This window comes from Rutilus rutilus (assembly GCF_951802725.1).
Source record: "Rutilus rutilus genome assembly, chromosome: 1".
Lineage (NCBI taxonomy): Eukaryota > Metazoa > Chordata > Actinopteri > Cypriniformes > Leuciscidae > Rutilus > Rutilus rutilus.
In genome coordinates this window covers 59,789,639-59,807,810 of record NC_140209.1, presented here as the reverse complement: position 1 = coordinate 59,807,810, position 18,172 = coordinate 59,789,639, and the positions used below count along the sequence as shown (strand labels likewise).

At 36.6% G+C, this 18,172-nt stretch overlaps 1 protein-coding gene across 6 annotated transcripts in view; it reads left to right on the top strand.

The window, feature by feature from the left end:
* Positions 1-15,774, top strand: part of pecam1a (platelet and endothelial cell adhesion molecule 1a) — a 30,152-nt gene extending 14,378 nt beyond the window's left edge. Inside the window, exons 3-15 of one of the 6 annotated variants that reach the window (XM_084402083.1) lie at positions 3,474-3,767; positions 4,178-4,459; positions 5,783-6,043; positions 6,863-7,132; positions 7,494-7,778; positions 9,501-9,770; positions 10,778-10,916; positions 11,012-11,091; positions 12,121-12,174; positions 12,251-12,316; positions 14,208-14,279; positions 15,099-15,121; positions 15,529-15,774. In XM_084402083.1, coding sequence (XP_084258209.1) covers positions 3,474-3,767; positions 4,178-4,459; positions 5,783-6,043; positions 6,863-7,132; positions 7,494-7,778; positions 9,501-9,770; positions 10,778-10,916; positions 11,012-11,091; positions 12,121-12,174; positions 12,251-12,316; positions 14,208-14,279; positions 15,099-15,121; positions 15,529-15,582 — 2,150 coding nt within the window. In that variant the 3' untranslated portion in view covers positions 15,583-15,774. Of the gene's footprint in view, positions 1-3,473; positions 3,768-4,177; positions 4,460-5,782; positions 6,044-6,862; positions 7,133-7,493; positions 7,779-9,500; positions 9,771-10,777; positions 10,917-11,011; positions 11,092-12,120; positions 12,175-12,250; positions 12,317-14,207; positions 14,280-15,098; positions 15,174-15,528 lie in introns of all 6 variants that reach the window. The other 5 variants (XM_084402088.1, XM_084402086.1, XM_084402085.1 and 2 more) reach the window with 5 other exon arrangements.
* Positions 15,775-18,172: the final 2,398 nt, after the last annotated feature.

Here is an 18,172-nt window from a genome sequence, read left to right as displayed (position 1 = left end):
CAAAGATTTAGTATTATTGGGTCAAGTGTTTATGAAAAGATGGATCTTTAGCAGTTTCTTGAAAATGTGTTGAGTTGGGCAGGTCATCCCACCAGCAGGGAACAGTCCAGCGCCGTTCACTTGCAGAACACAAGCTTCTGGAGACACACAGATCTGAAGCAGTGAGTTTAGGTCTTGCTGCAGCATCTGGATCAGTTGCAGAGGTTTGACTGATGCTGGAAGAGCTGCCAGGAGAGCATTACAATAGTCCAGTCTGGATAGAACAAGAGCTTAGACAAGGAGTTGTGTGGCTCCGATAGGAAGGGCCAGATCTTTCTAATGTTGTATAAGGCAAATCAGCAGGATCGCATGGTTTGGCTGAAACTGTCTCGGCAAAGCAGTTCTGTCTTGGCAAGGTTGAGTTGAAGGTGAAGGAAGAATTTTCCATCAGGTAGGCTGAGAAGCGAGCAGCAACCGTCAGATCCTCTGGCTGGAATGAAAGGTAGAGATATGTGTCATTAAGTGATAGGAAAAGTCATGTTTCTAAATGACAGAGCCTAGTTACACTACAAAAAAAAAAAAAAAAAAAAATAGATGGGTGGAATCTAACACAATCGTGGTCTTACTGTAGTAAAACCAAACCTTGTGCAGCTCCATAGGCCTCACAAGGATCAAATGAATATTCACATGGGAAAATACAGTATAAAACAAATTAAATGTTCTGCCACTTTTAGTGCAATCATATGGAATCAGAAGACTCGGCCATTACAATATTTTAAATTACTTCTTCCCATACCTTGTTTGCCATGATCATTCTGCTTTCCACTTGACCTGAAATCACAAAAAAAAAAAAAAATAATAATAATTAACAACTCAGTATTACATTTACACATGTCAGAATATGTTCCACTGGGACAATGCAAAACCTCAACTGACTATGATCTGGAAGCTGAGCAGGAAAGGCTAACAGTGATGTTTTGAGCTGAGACACCTAGGGGTGTAACTTTCTGTTCATCTGGATCAATGCAATTTTCATAACCAATGATCAAAAGTATCCTATGAAAAAGGCTGCTATGATGACCCCAGGTCATCCAAAATGTTGATAAGTTCATTTCTTCATCAGAACACAAACATTCTATCAACTTTTATTTTATAAGCCTAATATATGCACATGTATGCATTCTATAGCTAACGTTACGTGTTGGCAAGCAGATGCAGCCAGAATATGCAATTTATCATGTTGTGTTCATATTCTAGTCTCATGTGCTTTCCTGTATCAAGTACAGTATTTACTGAATTCGTTTTCTTAACAGTCTTGATAGCCACGTTAACCCTTACGAAAATTAACTATGGTTTAACCACAAAGAAAAAACAAACAAACATGGTAGGCCTATTTGTAGTATAACTGTGGTTATTAAAAATGGTAATAAAAATCCGCCAAAAACGTGGTTACTATAATTTTACTATAATTAAAACCAAGGATATTTTTAAGAGAAGAGTTTTCAGCTTCCAGACAGTGTTTCAAAATGTCCCGCCATTTAAGAGATTGATTTACTGACAGATAGGCCTACTATCGCGTATTAACGAAGATTTTATATAACGTACAATTAAACGGACTGTGATATGTATAACATGTCTACGAAAGCTCCTTTTAGGTCTTTTGAGGTGTGGGTTCAACTGATCTTTCTTAAAACAGATGGAAAATGTAAAGACGCATGCTACATTTTCAGTGTTTTGGCCTCCAGCTCTCGCCAGTTATGACAGAACATAATTTAAGAATGTTAACGTTAGCTTGAAAACTGTAAACTTAACACAAATGTAATATAAAATATCGTTCACATGTAACTTAGTATAATGAGACTCTTACCTCAGCCGGTGATCGGTTGGCATGATGTCCGCTGTGACGAACAAGGCTCACTGAAAAGGGCGTTATTTCCGAAGAATCCAAACGGACTGACTGAAAACAGCTCCTGCTCACGGCTGCTCTTGATGAATACGATTGCTTTGAACCACTGTTGATCTCACAATCCACTTCACGAGAGTAGACTGAATTCAAATCTCCCACTTGCCCAAACTCGACTGATCAGCTAACGTTAACCGTTGTGGGCGGGAGTAAACAGCGTCAGCGGAAATGAATTTGAATCTGCGTCATCGCGCGCGCGCACTCAAACAAACACACACACACACACACACACACACACACACACAAAGCCCTGAATGTGAAGCAACGGAGATTTGGAAAAATATTTATAAAATATACATGAAATTATGGGAGAATAAGACTGTTTATTATTATACTGTACTATACTAGATTATTATACTGAGAATAATAATGATCAAAATGAGTATAAAATAAAATGTGAAATAAAAAATAATTCAGGCCTACTGTAGCCTATGTAGGGTACTGTATGTACAAATCACAGTCTATGGTAGCCTACAAATACTTTTATTTAACCTTAAAAAAAACTCACTTTAACCCCCATATGCTTAATAATCTGTTAGGAAAACATATTGAATAGATGCTGATTTTCGCAGTTATACCTTCTTTTCTTTGTTTTCTAATTTCACAGAAAAAATCTGTAAAATATTACTTAATAATTTCTGTAAAATTACACATAACTCTGTAAAAATACAGACAAGTTCCTTTTAAAAAACGTAAAATTGCTGTAAAACCAAAATACAAGCAATTACCTGTAAATTTAACAATGGACCTTTAAATTACAGCAAATGCCTTTTATTTTACAGATATTTGCTGTATAATGACAAAACGGTAAAATTCTGTAAAAAAATACAGACAATTACCTGTAAAATTACACTTTTTTTTTACAGTGTAGCCATAAGCCATCGTCATCGACTTTAAGGAGAACTTAGTCCACACCTATTTTGGGTGAGATGACCAATAGTTGTTGTCCAACTTTTAGCGAAAGAGAGTTTCTTTGTCTCCTTTTGACAGCCTAATTTGCATGTTTTATGATGGCGTCAAAACTGGTCATTTTTACTCAAAAGGATGGCAAACATAGTTTAAAACATTTTATCGTAACCTACTATATATAATTAGCTAAGGCAAACCGAGAGGTTTAATTCGGTACCAAGAAAGGGAGTGTGAGTTGAGTTGATTACGATCTTTTTGAAGCTCACAACGGAGTTTGGAGGTGTTTCTGTTTAGCCTCTGCCGTGCCACTAAAGTGACAATGGGGCAATTTGATCCAGACTCATTTGCGCTAGGCCTGTGATTTACATGAATGAGTCCAATAGGTTAATAGCTTTCTGAAGCTTAGAAAGAATAAGTCATTGTGATTTCGTCCAGACACTACAAAGGCTTATAAATTGGCCAAAACGTGTTTTGTTTTAAATCTAGTGTTTTGTTTCTATGATGGGTGTAGGTTTAGTGGAAGATATTTTGACATAAAATCAATGGAAGTCTATGCAATGTCCTCTCTAATATAGTGAAACAAATGTGTGTGTGTGTTTTATCTCTGGGTCTTTCTGAGCAGCATTCACCATTGATCAGGTGACGTTGACTGTGCTTCCTGGTAATAATGTGGCGAGTGGCACTAACCTAACCTTGCATTGTGAGGCCAAAGTCAGTCACAGCCTCCCCCAGCCGCTGACATACACCTTCAGCTTCCTGCTGGACGATCAGGTCATGTACTCCAAAAATACCAGCGCCTCAGTGGTGGAGCGCAGTTTATCTCCAGCCAGGGTGTTCAACTCGGGTCGCTACCAGTGCGCTGTCCGCATCTACGACAAGATCAAGACAAGCACCAGTCAGAAACTCATAGTCACAGGTTAGTTACATAACTGATGCTCATCAAAGCATAATTCTATTAATTCTATTTTAGCAGCTGTTGCTGTCCACTTACAGTGGATATAAAAGTCGACACACCCCTGTTAAAACAGCTGTTTTTTGTGATGTAAAAAAGGAAATATATCATAACAGATGTATTGCATGTTTATTGTAACAGTTGCAACCTCTGCAATGTCACTGAAAACAGCTGTTTTAACAGGTGTAGACTTTTTATATATATATTTAACCACACATGTTTTGCGACAATTTTTTATTTATTTTTAGATTCGCACCAATAATGTTTGAGATCTTTTTGGATTTGGAAAGTATTGCATGGTTTTTGTTGTTGTTACTAAATTTTGTAGTTGATGAGAGGTCAGGGGTTAATAAAGAGTTTTTAAACTCATGCAGGCCTTCAAGTCCCCACGCTGAAGGTGAAGTCTGATATCATTTCTGAGGGGGAAAACATCATTGCCACATGCAGTGCACCAGAGGAGACGGGCAGTCTGAACTTCTATTTCTACGAGGACGATCAGGAGGTCAAGCGAGTCTCTAGTAAGAGCAACTCTGTGATGACCACTCTCACCATGCAGAAGCTTAAAGACGTCTACCTGCACTGTGTCTATGTGGTTATCATGCATCCTGACGCGGGCTTCTCCAACAAAAGCAACACGGTGAAAGTGATTATAGAAGGTAACATCATGTACATTTTGCTTGGTCAAAGAAACTTCGTCTAAAGACCCATGCATGAAATCAAAATTGTTTTGTGGCTTTTAGTCCACATCTGTTGGCTACACTCAAAATGATTTTAATCTGTTTTTAAGGGTTAGTTCACCCAAAAATAAAAAATTCTGTCATTCATTTCTCACCCTCATGTCGTTCCAAACCCGTAAGACCTTCGTTCATCTTCGGGACACAAATGAAGATATTTTTAATGAAATCCGAGAGCTTTCTAAACCAGCCATAAGCAGCAACGTCACTGCAACTTTCAAGGCCCAGAAAGGTGGTAAAGACATGGTTAAAATAGTCCATGTGACTACAGGGATCAACCTGAATATTATGAAGCGACGAGAATACTTTTTGTGTGCAAAAATCCCCCAAAATAATGACATTATTCAACAATCTCTTCTCTTCCACATCATTCTCCTACGCTGTTGACGTAGTGTAAACAGTGCAGCGCTTCCTGGTTCTATGTCAAAATGCCAGCTCACTATTGGCCAGCTCCTGTATCAGCATCACACGCATGTGTCATGTGCTCACATCACCAGCGTCAGCCAATAATTAGCCAGCATTCTGGTGTATAACCCGTAAGCGCTGTACTTTGTTAACTACGCGAATAGCGTAGGAGATCTGACACAGAAGAGAATTTTTTTTTTTTTTTTTTTTGCACAAAAAAGTATTCTCGTCGCTTCATAACATTAAGGTTGAACCACTGTAGTCACATGGACTATTTTAATGATGTCATTACTATCTTTCTGGGCCTTGAAAGTTGCAGTGACGTTGCTGTCCATTAAGGAATCAGAAAGCTCTCAGATTTCATCAAAAATATCTTAATTTCTGTTCCGAAGATGAACGAAGGTCTTACGGGTTTAGAACGACATGAGGGTGAGTAATCATAGACAGAAATGACATTTTTGAGTGAACTAACTTTTAAGAATTATGCATTCAATTGTATGACTGATTGATTGATCAAATAAATGCAGCCTTGGTGAGCACAAGAAGCTTCTTTAAGAAACATTAACAATCTTACAGAGCCCAAACTTTTGAATGGCAGTGCAAATGCTGGTCATTAATATCAAAATTATTGAATCATCTTTCACTCATGGATTATGTACATTTTAGTCCAATAAAATGTAAAGTTATAATGCCTCTCAACCCCATATGATATGGCAAGAAGTATAGCAACACAAGAAAATACAGCTAAGCAAGTCATTTCATGGGGTCTTTATTGAGCATATCCACAGCTGACTAGATTTTGCATCGACAGTGAGATTGATATTTTTTTTCTTTTTACAGATCTTGATGCGATCAGGCCGCAAATAAGCATCTCCCCCAATGCGAATGTTGTTGAGGGTGACAGGGTGCAAATCACATGTCAGGTGCAATATTCCTCAATTCTCGACTTGTTCCTTACCAAAGGCAACACCCTACTTCGTCAATATCACACAACGTTCACATACAGCCTCACCGTAAGAGCTGAGGATTCAGGGGACTATGTGTGTAAATCAGAGAAAGACAGCGTGCAAAAGAGAGCCGTCTATGGGCTTAATGTCACAGGTAACCAACCACAACCATACACATTTTGACTAATCTTAGAATGCTTTCAGCTATCAAGAGTCCGCTTTCATCTCCAAATTATATTGTTGTATTAAGGGGTTTATTTGTTTTTTGTTATTATTGCATTAAACAAAGTTTTTAATAATGTCACTTATGCAACAAATTTGCAGCGAAAATAGTAATATCACACTGAAATGGAAAATGGAATGTTAAACATTTTCACCATTAATAAATATTTTACACACATTTCGCACATAATCACATAATCAGAGCTCTGCACATGCAGATTTAATTCTGATTTGTTTATCAGAACTAAATTAATATATATTATTAATAAACAAATAATAAATTATATTTTGCCAAGAATAATGATGCATATTATAATACTCAACATTTAAAATAAATTAAACTGCATCAGTGTTATTGAGATATTATTCTAGATTTTATTCATATTTTGAATGGTTTTATTTTCTGTTTTCATTTTAATTGTAGTTATTTTTAGTATATATATATATATATATACAGTATATATATATATATATATATATATATATATATATATTTATTTATTTATTTATTTATTTATTTTTTTTTTTTTTTTTAAACAAAACAATTTCTATATAGTTTTTGGTCATTTTTATTTCAGTTTTTGTTATTTTAGTTTGAGTTTTTTTTATATATATTTTATTTATTTTTTAGTTAAAGTTTATTCTATTTCAAGCAATGAACTATTCTATGGTTTTGGTTTTAGTTAACTATAATAACCCTCCACTGCATGATAATAAACTACATTTTTCTGACTCCATGTTCACTCTTTAGAACTGTTCTCGAAGCCGATTTTGAGAATGAGCCCAGATCAGGTTTTTGAAGGGAAACCCTTCACTCTGACCTGCCACAGTGCTGTAAGCTCATCGGAGAAGATCAAACAAGCGGACATAAAGTATACTTTGCTGAAAGAAGATCGGCACATTTATTCAGGTGCCGAATACGTTGCCACTGCGAGCCTGGCCACCAATGGGAAATACTCCTGTATGGCAGTGGCTAAAGGAGTTACCAAGACCAGCCAACCGCTTGATTTAAAAGCTAAAGGTGAAGAGTTCATGCTTTTGCCAAAGCTCCGGCATTAGAGGACATGCATATATTATCCACATTATTAATAGATTGTTATAACAAAGAATTTTCCATAATTACTATGTTATAACATGTTATAACTTAGTAATATCAAAAGATGTTTGATGAACTAGTATCTAAAGAACTCTGTGGAATGGAAAGTTTGCATGGATGTTAAAGGTTCTTCATGGACTCATCAATGCAAATAAAGCAATTTATTTTTAAAAGTGAAGAGCTGACTGCTTGGAATATGAAGCAGGCATATTTTTGTAAATTGATAGTGAATAGGCACCCTAATGCTTTTTTCATGCTTCTCATTTTCCTCCCCTCTTTTTTCCAGTGCCTGTTTCTACCCCAGTCATTCGTGTTGTTGATAGGGTGATTGTTGGTCGGCCATTCAAGGTTTTGTGTGAGGCTGAGAATGGAACGCTTCCAATAACATACACCTTACTGAAGGCCCGCAAGCCAGTGGCTGAGAGGAGAGTGGTTGAGGCAGCTGACAAGGCACTCTTCAGCAATAACAACATCAGTTCTCCAGAAGAGATCCACAGCTTCACATGTCAGGCCCAAAACCAGGGACAATCAATCAGTAGCGCTAGTCATCCCCTTAGAGCAGAAGTCATAGGTAAGAGGACCAAACCCTGACATCTTCATGCTCAATGATGTGTGTGCCTATTCCATAATCACTGATAGACTTTTGTGTCCGGTACCATTTTTGATGACTGTTACATTCATTGTATTCCTGTTCTGCACAGACAAAAGCTTTTCAAGACAACAATCAAAGTTTGTCTTGACGATTTTTTTGCAGCACAAGTTAATTAAAAAAAAAAAAACAAGCCTCTATCTACTTTTTTTTTTTTTTACTCTAAAAATATACTTATGCATACAATTCACTGCGGTTTCCAGCTGAAATAAACAAGAGCGGCAGTAAAACACCAACAGCATCAAATCCTTTTCGAATTATGATAACAGTTAATTAGCACTAATTAATTAATAATAATAAATTAGCAACAATGTCCTCCTCACTAGCATTTCTGTGTTTTCCATAGCGCTAGCTAGCTATTTTATCAAAAATGTTCCCCCAGATCACAGTGGGCGGACCTAGTCAAAAACTAAGTGATAACAAGCCCCACCCATTCAGAGGAACAATATGATTGGTCAATTTTCCTGTCATTTGATATTCGTCTTTTGACCTCAAAACACTTTTACCATAGTGCATGATTTGTAAACATACATTTTGACGTTTACATTACATAATCAGCTCCATGTGTATGGCGTTTCTGCTGTAGTAAACTTGTCCAGTATCCAGTAAAACATAAATCATGCTAAAAGAGCTCAATTAATTGCTTCAGCATATGAGTCTTTATCTTACTTTTGCTTTCCTTAACACTATCCGTTAGGTTTAGTATATGGTTTGGAGTATCTCATTTAAAATCAAGTTTAAAATCTGGGGACTCGTCCAAAGGAATGAATTAATTAATCAGTGTCAGAGAAACAAACAGTGAACATACTTTATGAATGCATGTTAAATCTGTCTATTGTCAAAACACAAGTTTATAAAGTTTTTAAAGGGGTGGTTCAAAATAAAAAAAATCATTATTTATTCATACACACACACACACACACACACACAAAGCATTCAAATATGGCCTAATGCACTGTTGTCATGGTTAACGTTTAAAAAACACAAAGAGATGCATGACGCAGGGTGATGATTGTCATTTTAAATAAATTTAATAGATTTAATAAACACCCACTATTAACGCTAACGCAAGACAAAGAACTGAAGAAAACTGAGGGCTTAAATACACATGGAATGAAAATCAGTGGAACAGGGAACAGGTGTGAACTAATCAGACGTCATGACAACCAATGAAAGAACTAGAACTCAGGAGACAAAAAACAAAACAAATAAACAGAACAAGATAATTCCACTAAACAGAACAAGACATGATTGTGACAACTGTGTTGCAGTTAATATGAGGAAATTTTCCGAATTGATTTTTCGCTGGAGTTTTACCTTTATTTTGAATTACACATTGCATTATGTTTGCCGCGATATTATCAGTTTTTCTTCTGATAAAAAAGTGATTCATTTTTTTATTCAAAAAGTCATTCTCTATTTCTTCTTAAGTCATAAAATAGTTTTAAATAACAGAAGTTGAAATCAGAAATCTCATTCCTGTTCACATTCAAATACAAATTTGACATGACATTGACTCCACACCGGAATGGTGAATGGGATTTAAAGTTGCGACAGAGCAGCCGATAATGAATGGACTAGTATTATTGGCGTGAACTGTCTCTTACTATTTTTGACTAAAGTATTTCTCTGTCTGTCTATCAGTACCAGTGTCCAAACCAGTCCTGGAGCAACAGGACGTTACAGTCACAGAGGGCTCAAATCTCAACCTCACCTGCCGTGTACAGAAGGGCACTTACCCAATCATCTTTACCTGGTATCACAACAGCCTCCCTTTAGCCACCAAAGAAGTCAGATCCTTAGAAGGAACTCATATCATCAAAGCCATAGAACGAGACCAGCGAGGCGACTACTACTGTGAGGCATCCAATTACAACACTGAAATTAAAAGGAGTCACCCTGCCAGGATTGGAGGTACATTTTTAAATACCACACCAACACACCATTTGATCACCCTGATAAGCCATAGTAGAACTTCTCTGTTTTGAAATATCATTTTTTGAATGATGAAAGTTAAAGAAAGCAGTCAGTTAATGCAGTTTTTATTAATTCTAACAATGCAATGTTGTGAGAACGTGAACGTGAACGTGAACAAACATGCACGACACTCTGGAAAGTTGACGGGCCAGTGCTGCAACGTCACAAAATTGTAAGCCTTGCCAATTTAGATATTTAAGTGCAAGAAGACGTGAAAGGGAACTCAATGTGTCACTCGCGTTTCAGACAGCGCTCGAATACTGAATTGAACTCTCTTTTACGCCGTCTTGTGCTTGAACGGACAAATTCACACAAATTTCAGTCTTGGCTCGAGTATCCTAGTAAAGATAGTCGGTTACGTCTTAAGTGAACGTAAACAGTCGAGAAAGACAACGCATGTGTATCAGTATATTGAATCCGTGCATTAGGTATAGAAGTGACAGCAGCTTAATATTTCTGCTGCACTGTGTTTTTAATGTTAATAAAACAACAAAGGAGAAAGATTAAAAAAAAAAACACTCTCTGCTCTTGACTGAATAACATTTGTAACTTTAATTAGGATTAATCTGATTAATTTATACAGTGAACTTTGTTCAATGTCTCTACCTGAAAACTACAGTTACTTGTCTCAATGTTTAAAATTTATATTAGTTAGTTGGTTTAGCTGCGGTATCAAAATTTGAATAGAGAATTCTGTATCACCGCATTTTGTTATCATAACTGCCTCATTTTGCAAAAACATGGGCGGTAAAAAATATTTATGGCCGGTAAATTTTCTTATGTCAGCGGTTATTGGCAGGTGTGGCAAAACGTGTGTTTTAGGCCCTGCTTGTACTCATGTAGAGTATGTTTCTGGCATAAAAGTGGCAATGTTTACAGAAGATGTTGGTAAAGATGTTCACAAGTTCTTTCTGATATTTGTTGTCTGTGTGTGTGTTTTATAGTCAGTTTAGCGCTGTGGAAGAAAGCTCTTATTGGAGTGTTCTGCATCTTGCTTTTGGGGGCTATCGTCATAGTCCTGACAGTCATTTTGAAGAACATGCCAAATCCACGCAGAAAAAAGCAAGCAACTGAGTTATCAGTGTAAGACGGCCCAGATTTAACATCTGCAGTTCATATGTCTAATATCATCATTTGAATGTTTCTTTCATTCTGTTTGAAAATGCTTTTTGTCTCAGAAAACCTTCAAGGCCCAAATCAGGTGACCCTATGAGAATAAGCCTCACTCTCGACATTGAAGACAACACCATTCTCAATGGTAGAAAATGTCCCTATTCTTGTCATATTAATATTAATAGTGCATTTGGCTATTTTTGAAGCTGCTGTGTGTTTAAGGCAAGGCGCCACAGGTGAATAGGCTAAACTCTAATAGATATTACTATACTTTCCCTAGTTGATTAATCACAGTATATTTAGACAATCGTTTTGTGGGATGTTATGTAATATGCAAATTAGGCATTATTTAATTACATATGCACACATTTACATAAACTGCATAAAGCCAGGTTCAAAACTCTTGTTAAAGGTTTTTGAATTTCTCTATTTATCACAGCATAAATCAGAAAGTACTGATTTAAGTAAAAAAGAAAGTAAACAGCCAGATAAAAATATATTTTTAGGTATAAAATGTTATATAAATCAGATGAATGTGCTTCTGAAGTGGATATGTCAAAATCCAACTTACGTTTTGTATGACAAATTCAGTTTTTAAAGTTTATTCAACTATTTAACATGAAAAAAAGTTGAGAAAAGTTGAGATAACTCAAACACGTAAGTTGAGAAAACTCAAAAATGTCCTGCAGCTGGGTGCCTTAAACTTTTAAGTTTTCTCAACTTTTTTTTTTTTACAGTGTGGCTTTTCTCATTTTGATAATGGCCTTTGATGATATACTAATTGAAATAGAGTGGAAAAATAGAGAAAAAATTGTAATAAAAAATAAAACAATGTTTTTTTTTGTTGTTGGTTTTTTCACTAGTATAAAATAAGACTAGTTATGTGCCTGTTTATTATTTGAGCTGTATAGTGTTCTAAATTGTACTTTCTATGAGTACTTTTCTTAGTGAATGAACTTATGATTTTATTATTACCAGTGTAATTCTTGTGGAGTTTGGTACACGCAAACAGTGATATGCGGATCGTTACGTCATATCTGCTATCTTTGCGTGTTGTGTTAGGTTAGATTATTATAATGGCTGAATTGTATTTTGATTACCAACTCATATTGAAAACTTTTTTTTCCCTGACACCGAATGTTGAAGTCATATCTTGTTTGTTCTTGCCTTACAGGCACTCCCTGTGTGATGGGCAGGAATGTGTGGAGTGAAAATGTATCTGGCTCAGGTACAGACTTTAAACAGGATGAGGCCTCTGTGATGTGAGTTCATCTCATGACAATGTCTGCTTGCTATCAAACTAGATACTGACGATCACACCGATGTGGACTCTGAGCTGGTTCACCCACAGGAAGTGGATCCCACCAAAGGTGAGATGCAAGCATGTCAACGAATCCCTCAATCATTGCAAAAAAAAAAAATATATATATATATATAATATAATAATAATCTGTCAGTTCTAGCTGAATATTAAAAGAGCATTGGAGCGATTTGGGTATTTTTGTAAACTATATCTGGTATAAATACAAAGTGTTCAAATTATAGATTTGTCTCTGTGTGAAATGCTGAGCCACTGTAAACGTTGTCGTGACACTCTGCGTATTTTCTAATCACAATTAATTTTATTAAGAAATTGCAAGAACACAATTTAGTATCCACATACAATGATGTCACTGCCACCAGATTTTCTAACTTCCAAAATTTAAAATAAATTAAAGTATAAGTACAATTGGTTGTGCTTCAAGATGCAGATTTCAAACTGGCGACCCAACACACAACATGTGGTACAAACACTGATATTGATTAAGTACAGTTTTCAAGGTTGAAGGCATAACCTTTGACCTGTTTATATTTGGCCAAATGAATTTGCATCAGTGACATTGAGATACTATAGTACTAGTACTATATAGTACTGTTAATTCGGTTTTATTTCTGGTTTCGGTTTAATTTTAGTTTAGTGATTTTGTTGTTTTTGTCTTTTTTTTTTTTGTTTATAGTAAAAAATGTATATATATATATATATTTAGGCTACATAAAGCAATACAATAATTGTAAGATTTTTATGGTTTTAGTTAACCATAATAACCCTGATTTGCATTGGAATTGAACTGACCACGACACACAGGAAAATGAATTGGAATAGGAATTTTAGATATTCAGAGAAATTCAACACAGGTAGCAGACACCCTCAAAATGAAATTAATTTATTACTGTAAATACTACGAAATATGCCAATTTGATTTCGGCTATACAGCAGCTTTAAAAGAAAATAGTCAGCTGAAGTCGGATCAGTGTTAATTCAATTCCGTTTTAAAGATCTTCAATTATTAAATTAGTTTATTTAATCTATAAAGCAGTTCTGCAGAAAACAGTGATCATCATCATCATCATCATCCGGCTCAATTCAGTTTTCATCCGATGGTGTCAGTGCAGTTAAATCAGTAATGTTGTTGAATATTAAGTGTCCCCAACTAAGCAAGCCAGAGGCGACAATGGCAACAAACCAAAACTCCATCAGGTGACCTGAAACAGAGGGGAAAAAAAAACAGACTCGGTTGGAAGGCCAGTTCTCCTCTGGCCAACGAACGGACATGGTGTGCTTATGATTCAGGATGCATCTCAAGTCAGAAATCTGATTGTGGATCGGTAGCATCGGTATTACAACCAAACTCAGACCACCTCCTACAGGTAGTCTCGGGGTTCGGTCCCCCGCACGTCCTGATTTTGCTGAGTCAGTCGCGTTCCTCTGTCAACATATTTTGTTGATCCTGGAACAACATTCCTGTCTGAAAATGTAATCCTAACCCTATCCCTACCCCTAAACCTAACCGTACCCATAAGTTATCCCTAAAATCAGAGGAAAATGATAGGTGAATAACACTGATGTAGAAGCACTTAACCCTCAAATCTTGTTCGGAATGTTGTTCCAGGATCAGCGCAGATGTTGATCCAGGAACATGTTGCACTCGGTGAAATCAGGTTTATTTTGCTGTCCTCACTATGCATGATTATGGTTAGTTTAATTATTTGCAGTGTTTATTATATTTTAAGTATTATTATTATGTGTGTGTGTGTGTGTGTGTGTGTGTGTGTGTGTTTTTTCCCCTACTGTCTAAAACCAGAAATGTAGTTATTGGATCATGACTATTTATAAAAGCACTAGTCTACACAGTAAAGTATAAATGAAATAAGTAAAGAAGAGAAATTTCCATGTTTATGCTGAAAAAAATAAAATAAAAAATGTTTTCACATTTCTATTAGAAGTTCTTGTGAAGAAAAGCATAGAGCCTGATTACAGTGGCCAGCATACAGAGGTCCAGATGTCCACACCAGGTGAGCTCTGATCTTTGAATCACACACATTACAGCACGACAACCCTATGGAAGCTTGTTTCCACCGTAAAAAAAAAAAAAAAAAAAAAAAAAAAAAGGGTACTGTGACTTTTTATCTTGCAATTCTGACTTGAAAATGTAACATTTCTCGCAATTGTGAGACACTCGGAATTGCGAGGAAAAAAAAGTCCGAATTGTGAGATTAAAAATTGCAATTACCTTATTTATATTTTATTCTGTGGCAGAAACAAACTTCCATACTACCCTCCCCTTCAAGCATGACCATAACAGGCAGTAAAAGAGGCGCATTGTTGCATTGCGTACTAACATTGTTAATGAAAGTGTGGTTCCATCATGCATGAGACGCCAGGTGGCTTTTTTCCTGTGCCGGTGGGAAAGAGCTTCCTGTTTTCACAATAGGCCCTGGAGCCTCATGTTCCTTTGCCCAACCGACACAGAAACTCAGCCATTGTTTCATCAGCGCAAATAAACACTCCACAGCCCCTTGTCCCTAGTTGATTAATAGCAAGACCTCTTGATAATCATTGCGGTATGCGTGTAAAACAATGCTGAAACATAGCAGAGGTCACACTGAAATGGGTTTTGGCATGCCCACATGTCGCCAAACAATAGCTGCATCTGGAGGGAAACAGATTACTTACACAGGCACATTAGCATGGCACTAAAACGATAAGCCCACGGCAGGCATCACACTCCTCTTCCTTGGGAGTTGGTTCAGGAAGTTGGGCTGTAGTTATTAAATATGCATCTATTTTCCGCTGCGGCTCTTTTGTGACGGCGGTTCATTTGTTTTTTATAGGAGTTTCGGAACAGGCTGAGGGCGTAAGTGACGCACAATGTTGACACAGACACAGACACACAAGTCCACATGTAGGTATGTACAATTAGATTTGTCACAGGGAGGCCCTCTTGTGGAAGAAATGGGTGCTACAGAAGAAATACCTCATATCTCATGTGGTCTAACTTATGAAGCATGACAAGAAAATGTGCTGGTCATACAAAATCCAAAGAGGAATAATTAGAAACTATATTTTGCACAAACATTCTTTATTTCAGGATGGATAGATAGATAGATAGATAGATAGATAGATAGATAGATAGATAGATAGATAGATAGATAGATAGATAGATAGACTGATAGATTGATTGATTGATTGATAGATAGATAGATAGATTGATTGAACGTGACTCTGCAAGCTTTCAGTGAAGCTTATTTGTGTCTTTCTCAGCAGGCGGCTCTGGAGTATGCGCAACTCAACAACAGTGAACAAGAACCTGCATAGTGTCTCAACACATTACATCTAATTTATTCAGCTTCTTCACCACCAGAAGCTGATTTTCATTTATGATATGTTGACACTGAACATTTTGGTTTGACGGCATCATTAATATTACTTTGTGGCCTGGATGGTTTGTAATGTGAGTAAGATGTGTTGTGATGTTTGTATATCAGAGATTAAAATCTGAGCAGTCAAGTCAAGTCTTTATTCTTATTGTGTTTTTTCAAGAACTATGAGGAAAAGGAAAACCATCTGTGCTTCTAGAACATGGGCGAGCTGCTGATCCACCGGAAATATTAAGTATTTTAAAGTGGAGTAATGTTTAAACATTTTAGGATGAAATACCACTGCTAACTTTTTACATAGCAGTTTGAAATGACTCGACCCTTATGGGAAGTTGTTGTAACATAATTGCAAGAATATCTAGTTCTTTTCAAGAACTTTCACAGGTTTTAATTCTCACCATAAAACCAAAACTGCATTGATTGCTGTTGTAAACAATCTCAGACTGAGACATACATGCTGCCAATGGACAAAAACTGTGCCATTTCTCATGGAATACCTCAGTGTTCTATGTTAGGACCTCTGCTCTTTTTGTTTTATTATAAAAGTTGCCTTTAGTTTGTGTAATCATCTTTTTAAAAAAAAAATCTTTTTTTAGCGATATTTAATCCTTTTTTATTCCTTTTACAAAAACAGGTAGTATCCTTAAATTCAAGTTATACCTTTATAAGCTATCTCTGCAAATATTTTTTTAACATATTCTAAAATTAGTTTTTTGGGGGGTCAAATTTGAACATATTTTATTAACTAACTAACTCAGTGTTTGTGACTTTGGACAGAAGTAAGGTTCTTTTACAGGCCATCTCTGAATGTCACATAAAATAGTGCACTGCCTGTGATACTGCTGGTGTCCTTGGATGGTGTCAGGCTGCTTGAGGGCTCCAATGTGACACTCATGGGCTTATCAGCATGACTTCCCATCTATCATATTACATCATGGGCAGTCACAGCAATGGTCCCCCTTTGTGGAAATAAGGGAGTCCCATAATGAGGTGCCACTTTAGCAGCTAGCAATGAATAGATCTCCAGGGGTGCCACAGTATCTCCAGTGGCTTTGTGTAGGACACCACGCATTGCATAAGTCGTAGCAGTGAGGTGTGTACATTGAGCTTTTCACCACTCTCAGACGTGCACTTATTTTAGGGAGGGGGAACATCATGTACCTCTGTTTTACTGCCATAAAGTGTCCCTCTCTTGCTCTCATTCGGTCATAACATGAGCCCTGACTCGATGTTGCGCCGGATTCCAGTCCTGCCGTTAGCTGCAATGCTAAAATTGGCACGCTGACCCCTGTGAAATGTATTCTGGGAATATGTTGTCTTATACTTTGCCTTATGGGGCCAGTTCAGAACGCTACATTGTGAATATCTTAGACTTGTGACAAGAAGCTCCTCTTTCCTGGATACACACCCTTCAGCACTGTAATGCAACACTACATATCTTCAAATGTACTTTATTATTAGATATCATTAATCATAATGGTTGTGTAATCTGGTTAGTGTGAAAGTTAGGAGACAGACTTATGCAACAGTTCACAGGTTACCAAATATTTTTCTTAGATGACTCTGTTTAAATGTGGTACAACTCAGGTCAGTTTAGCTAGGAAATCTGTGTCTGCTAATTGATATTTCTCTCCAGGTGTATTATCCTTTCGATAAATATGTAAAATCTGTACACAGAAAATGAAGGACATACGTATGATAGCATGTATGAAATCTTTCATGTGTATGAATGGAAGTTTTGTTGTACTACACATTTAAGGCTACCCCACACTTAAGGATTTTTCAAATCTTATTAGATTTTCAAAATGTCAGAGGCCACAAAGATGATGATAAAAAAATAATAGTTGTACAGTTTTTTTTCTTTTCTTTTTGGATAGTGTGTGGAGTGCCGGGATGTGACCGAGACAGCACAGTAAACACTAACAGATTCATTCACAAACGTTTTGTTCCATGTGACAATCTACAGAGTGTGCGCATTTGTCTCCGGGTTTCCCCCACACAATAGGATTTCTGATCATAAATATTCAGCGTTCAATGTTGGACAATTTACAATTTGACATTGGTGTGGCCCCGACATTCTTCCAAGCAGAATAAATCACTCTTAACGCACGTCACACCACAGGAACATCTGATAAGGTCACCTGTAGAACCATGAATAGGGACTTTACCTAGGATTGTTGGAAGGGGAGAATTTGGCCAAAATTTGGAACCCAAAAAATTGGACATTTGGTGAGGGCCTTAAAATTGACACCATCAGATACCGCCAAAATATCCTGTCAGCAAGACGTGTGGCATTCCTGTCTCTACCTGTCTGTCTTCTTTAGATAAGCTTCCACTTTCCTCGAAAAGCTCCCGATGGGATGACACGATGAGGGAACAGGAAGGTGCCTGGAATAGACTATCATCCATCTGAAGTTGATATCTGTGTTATGTAATGAAGTCATGTAGTTATATTTCACTCCTCACTAACCTTCACCCAGCCTGAAGATCAAATTCATTTTCCAAATGAATGAAATTAATAGTTTTAG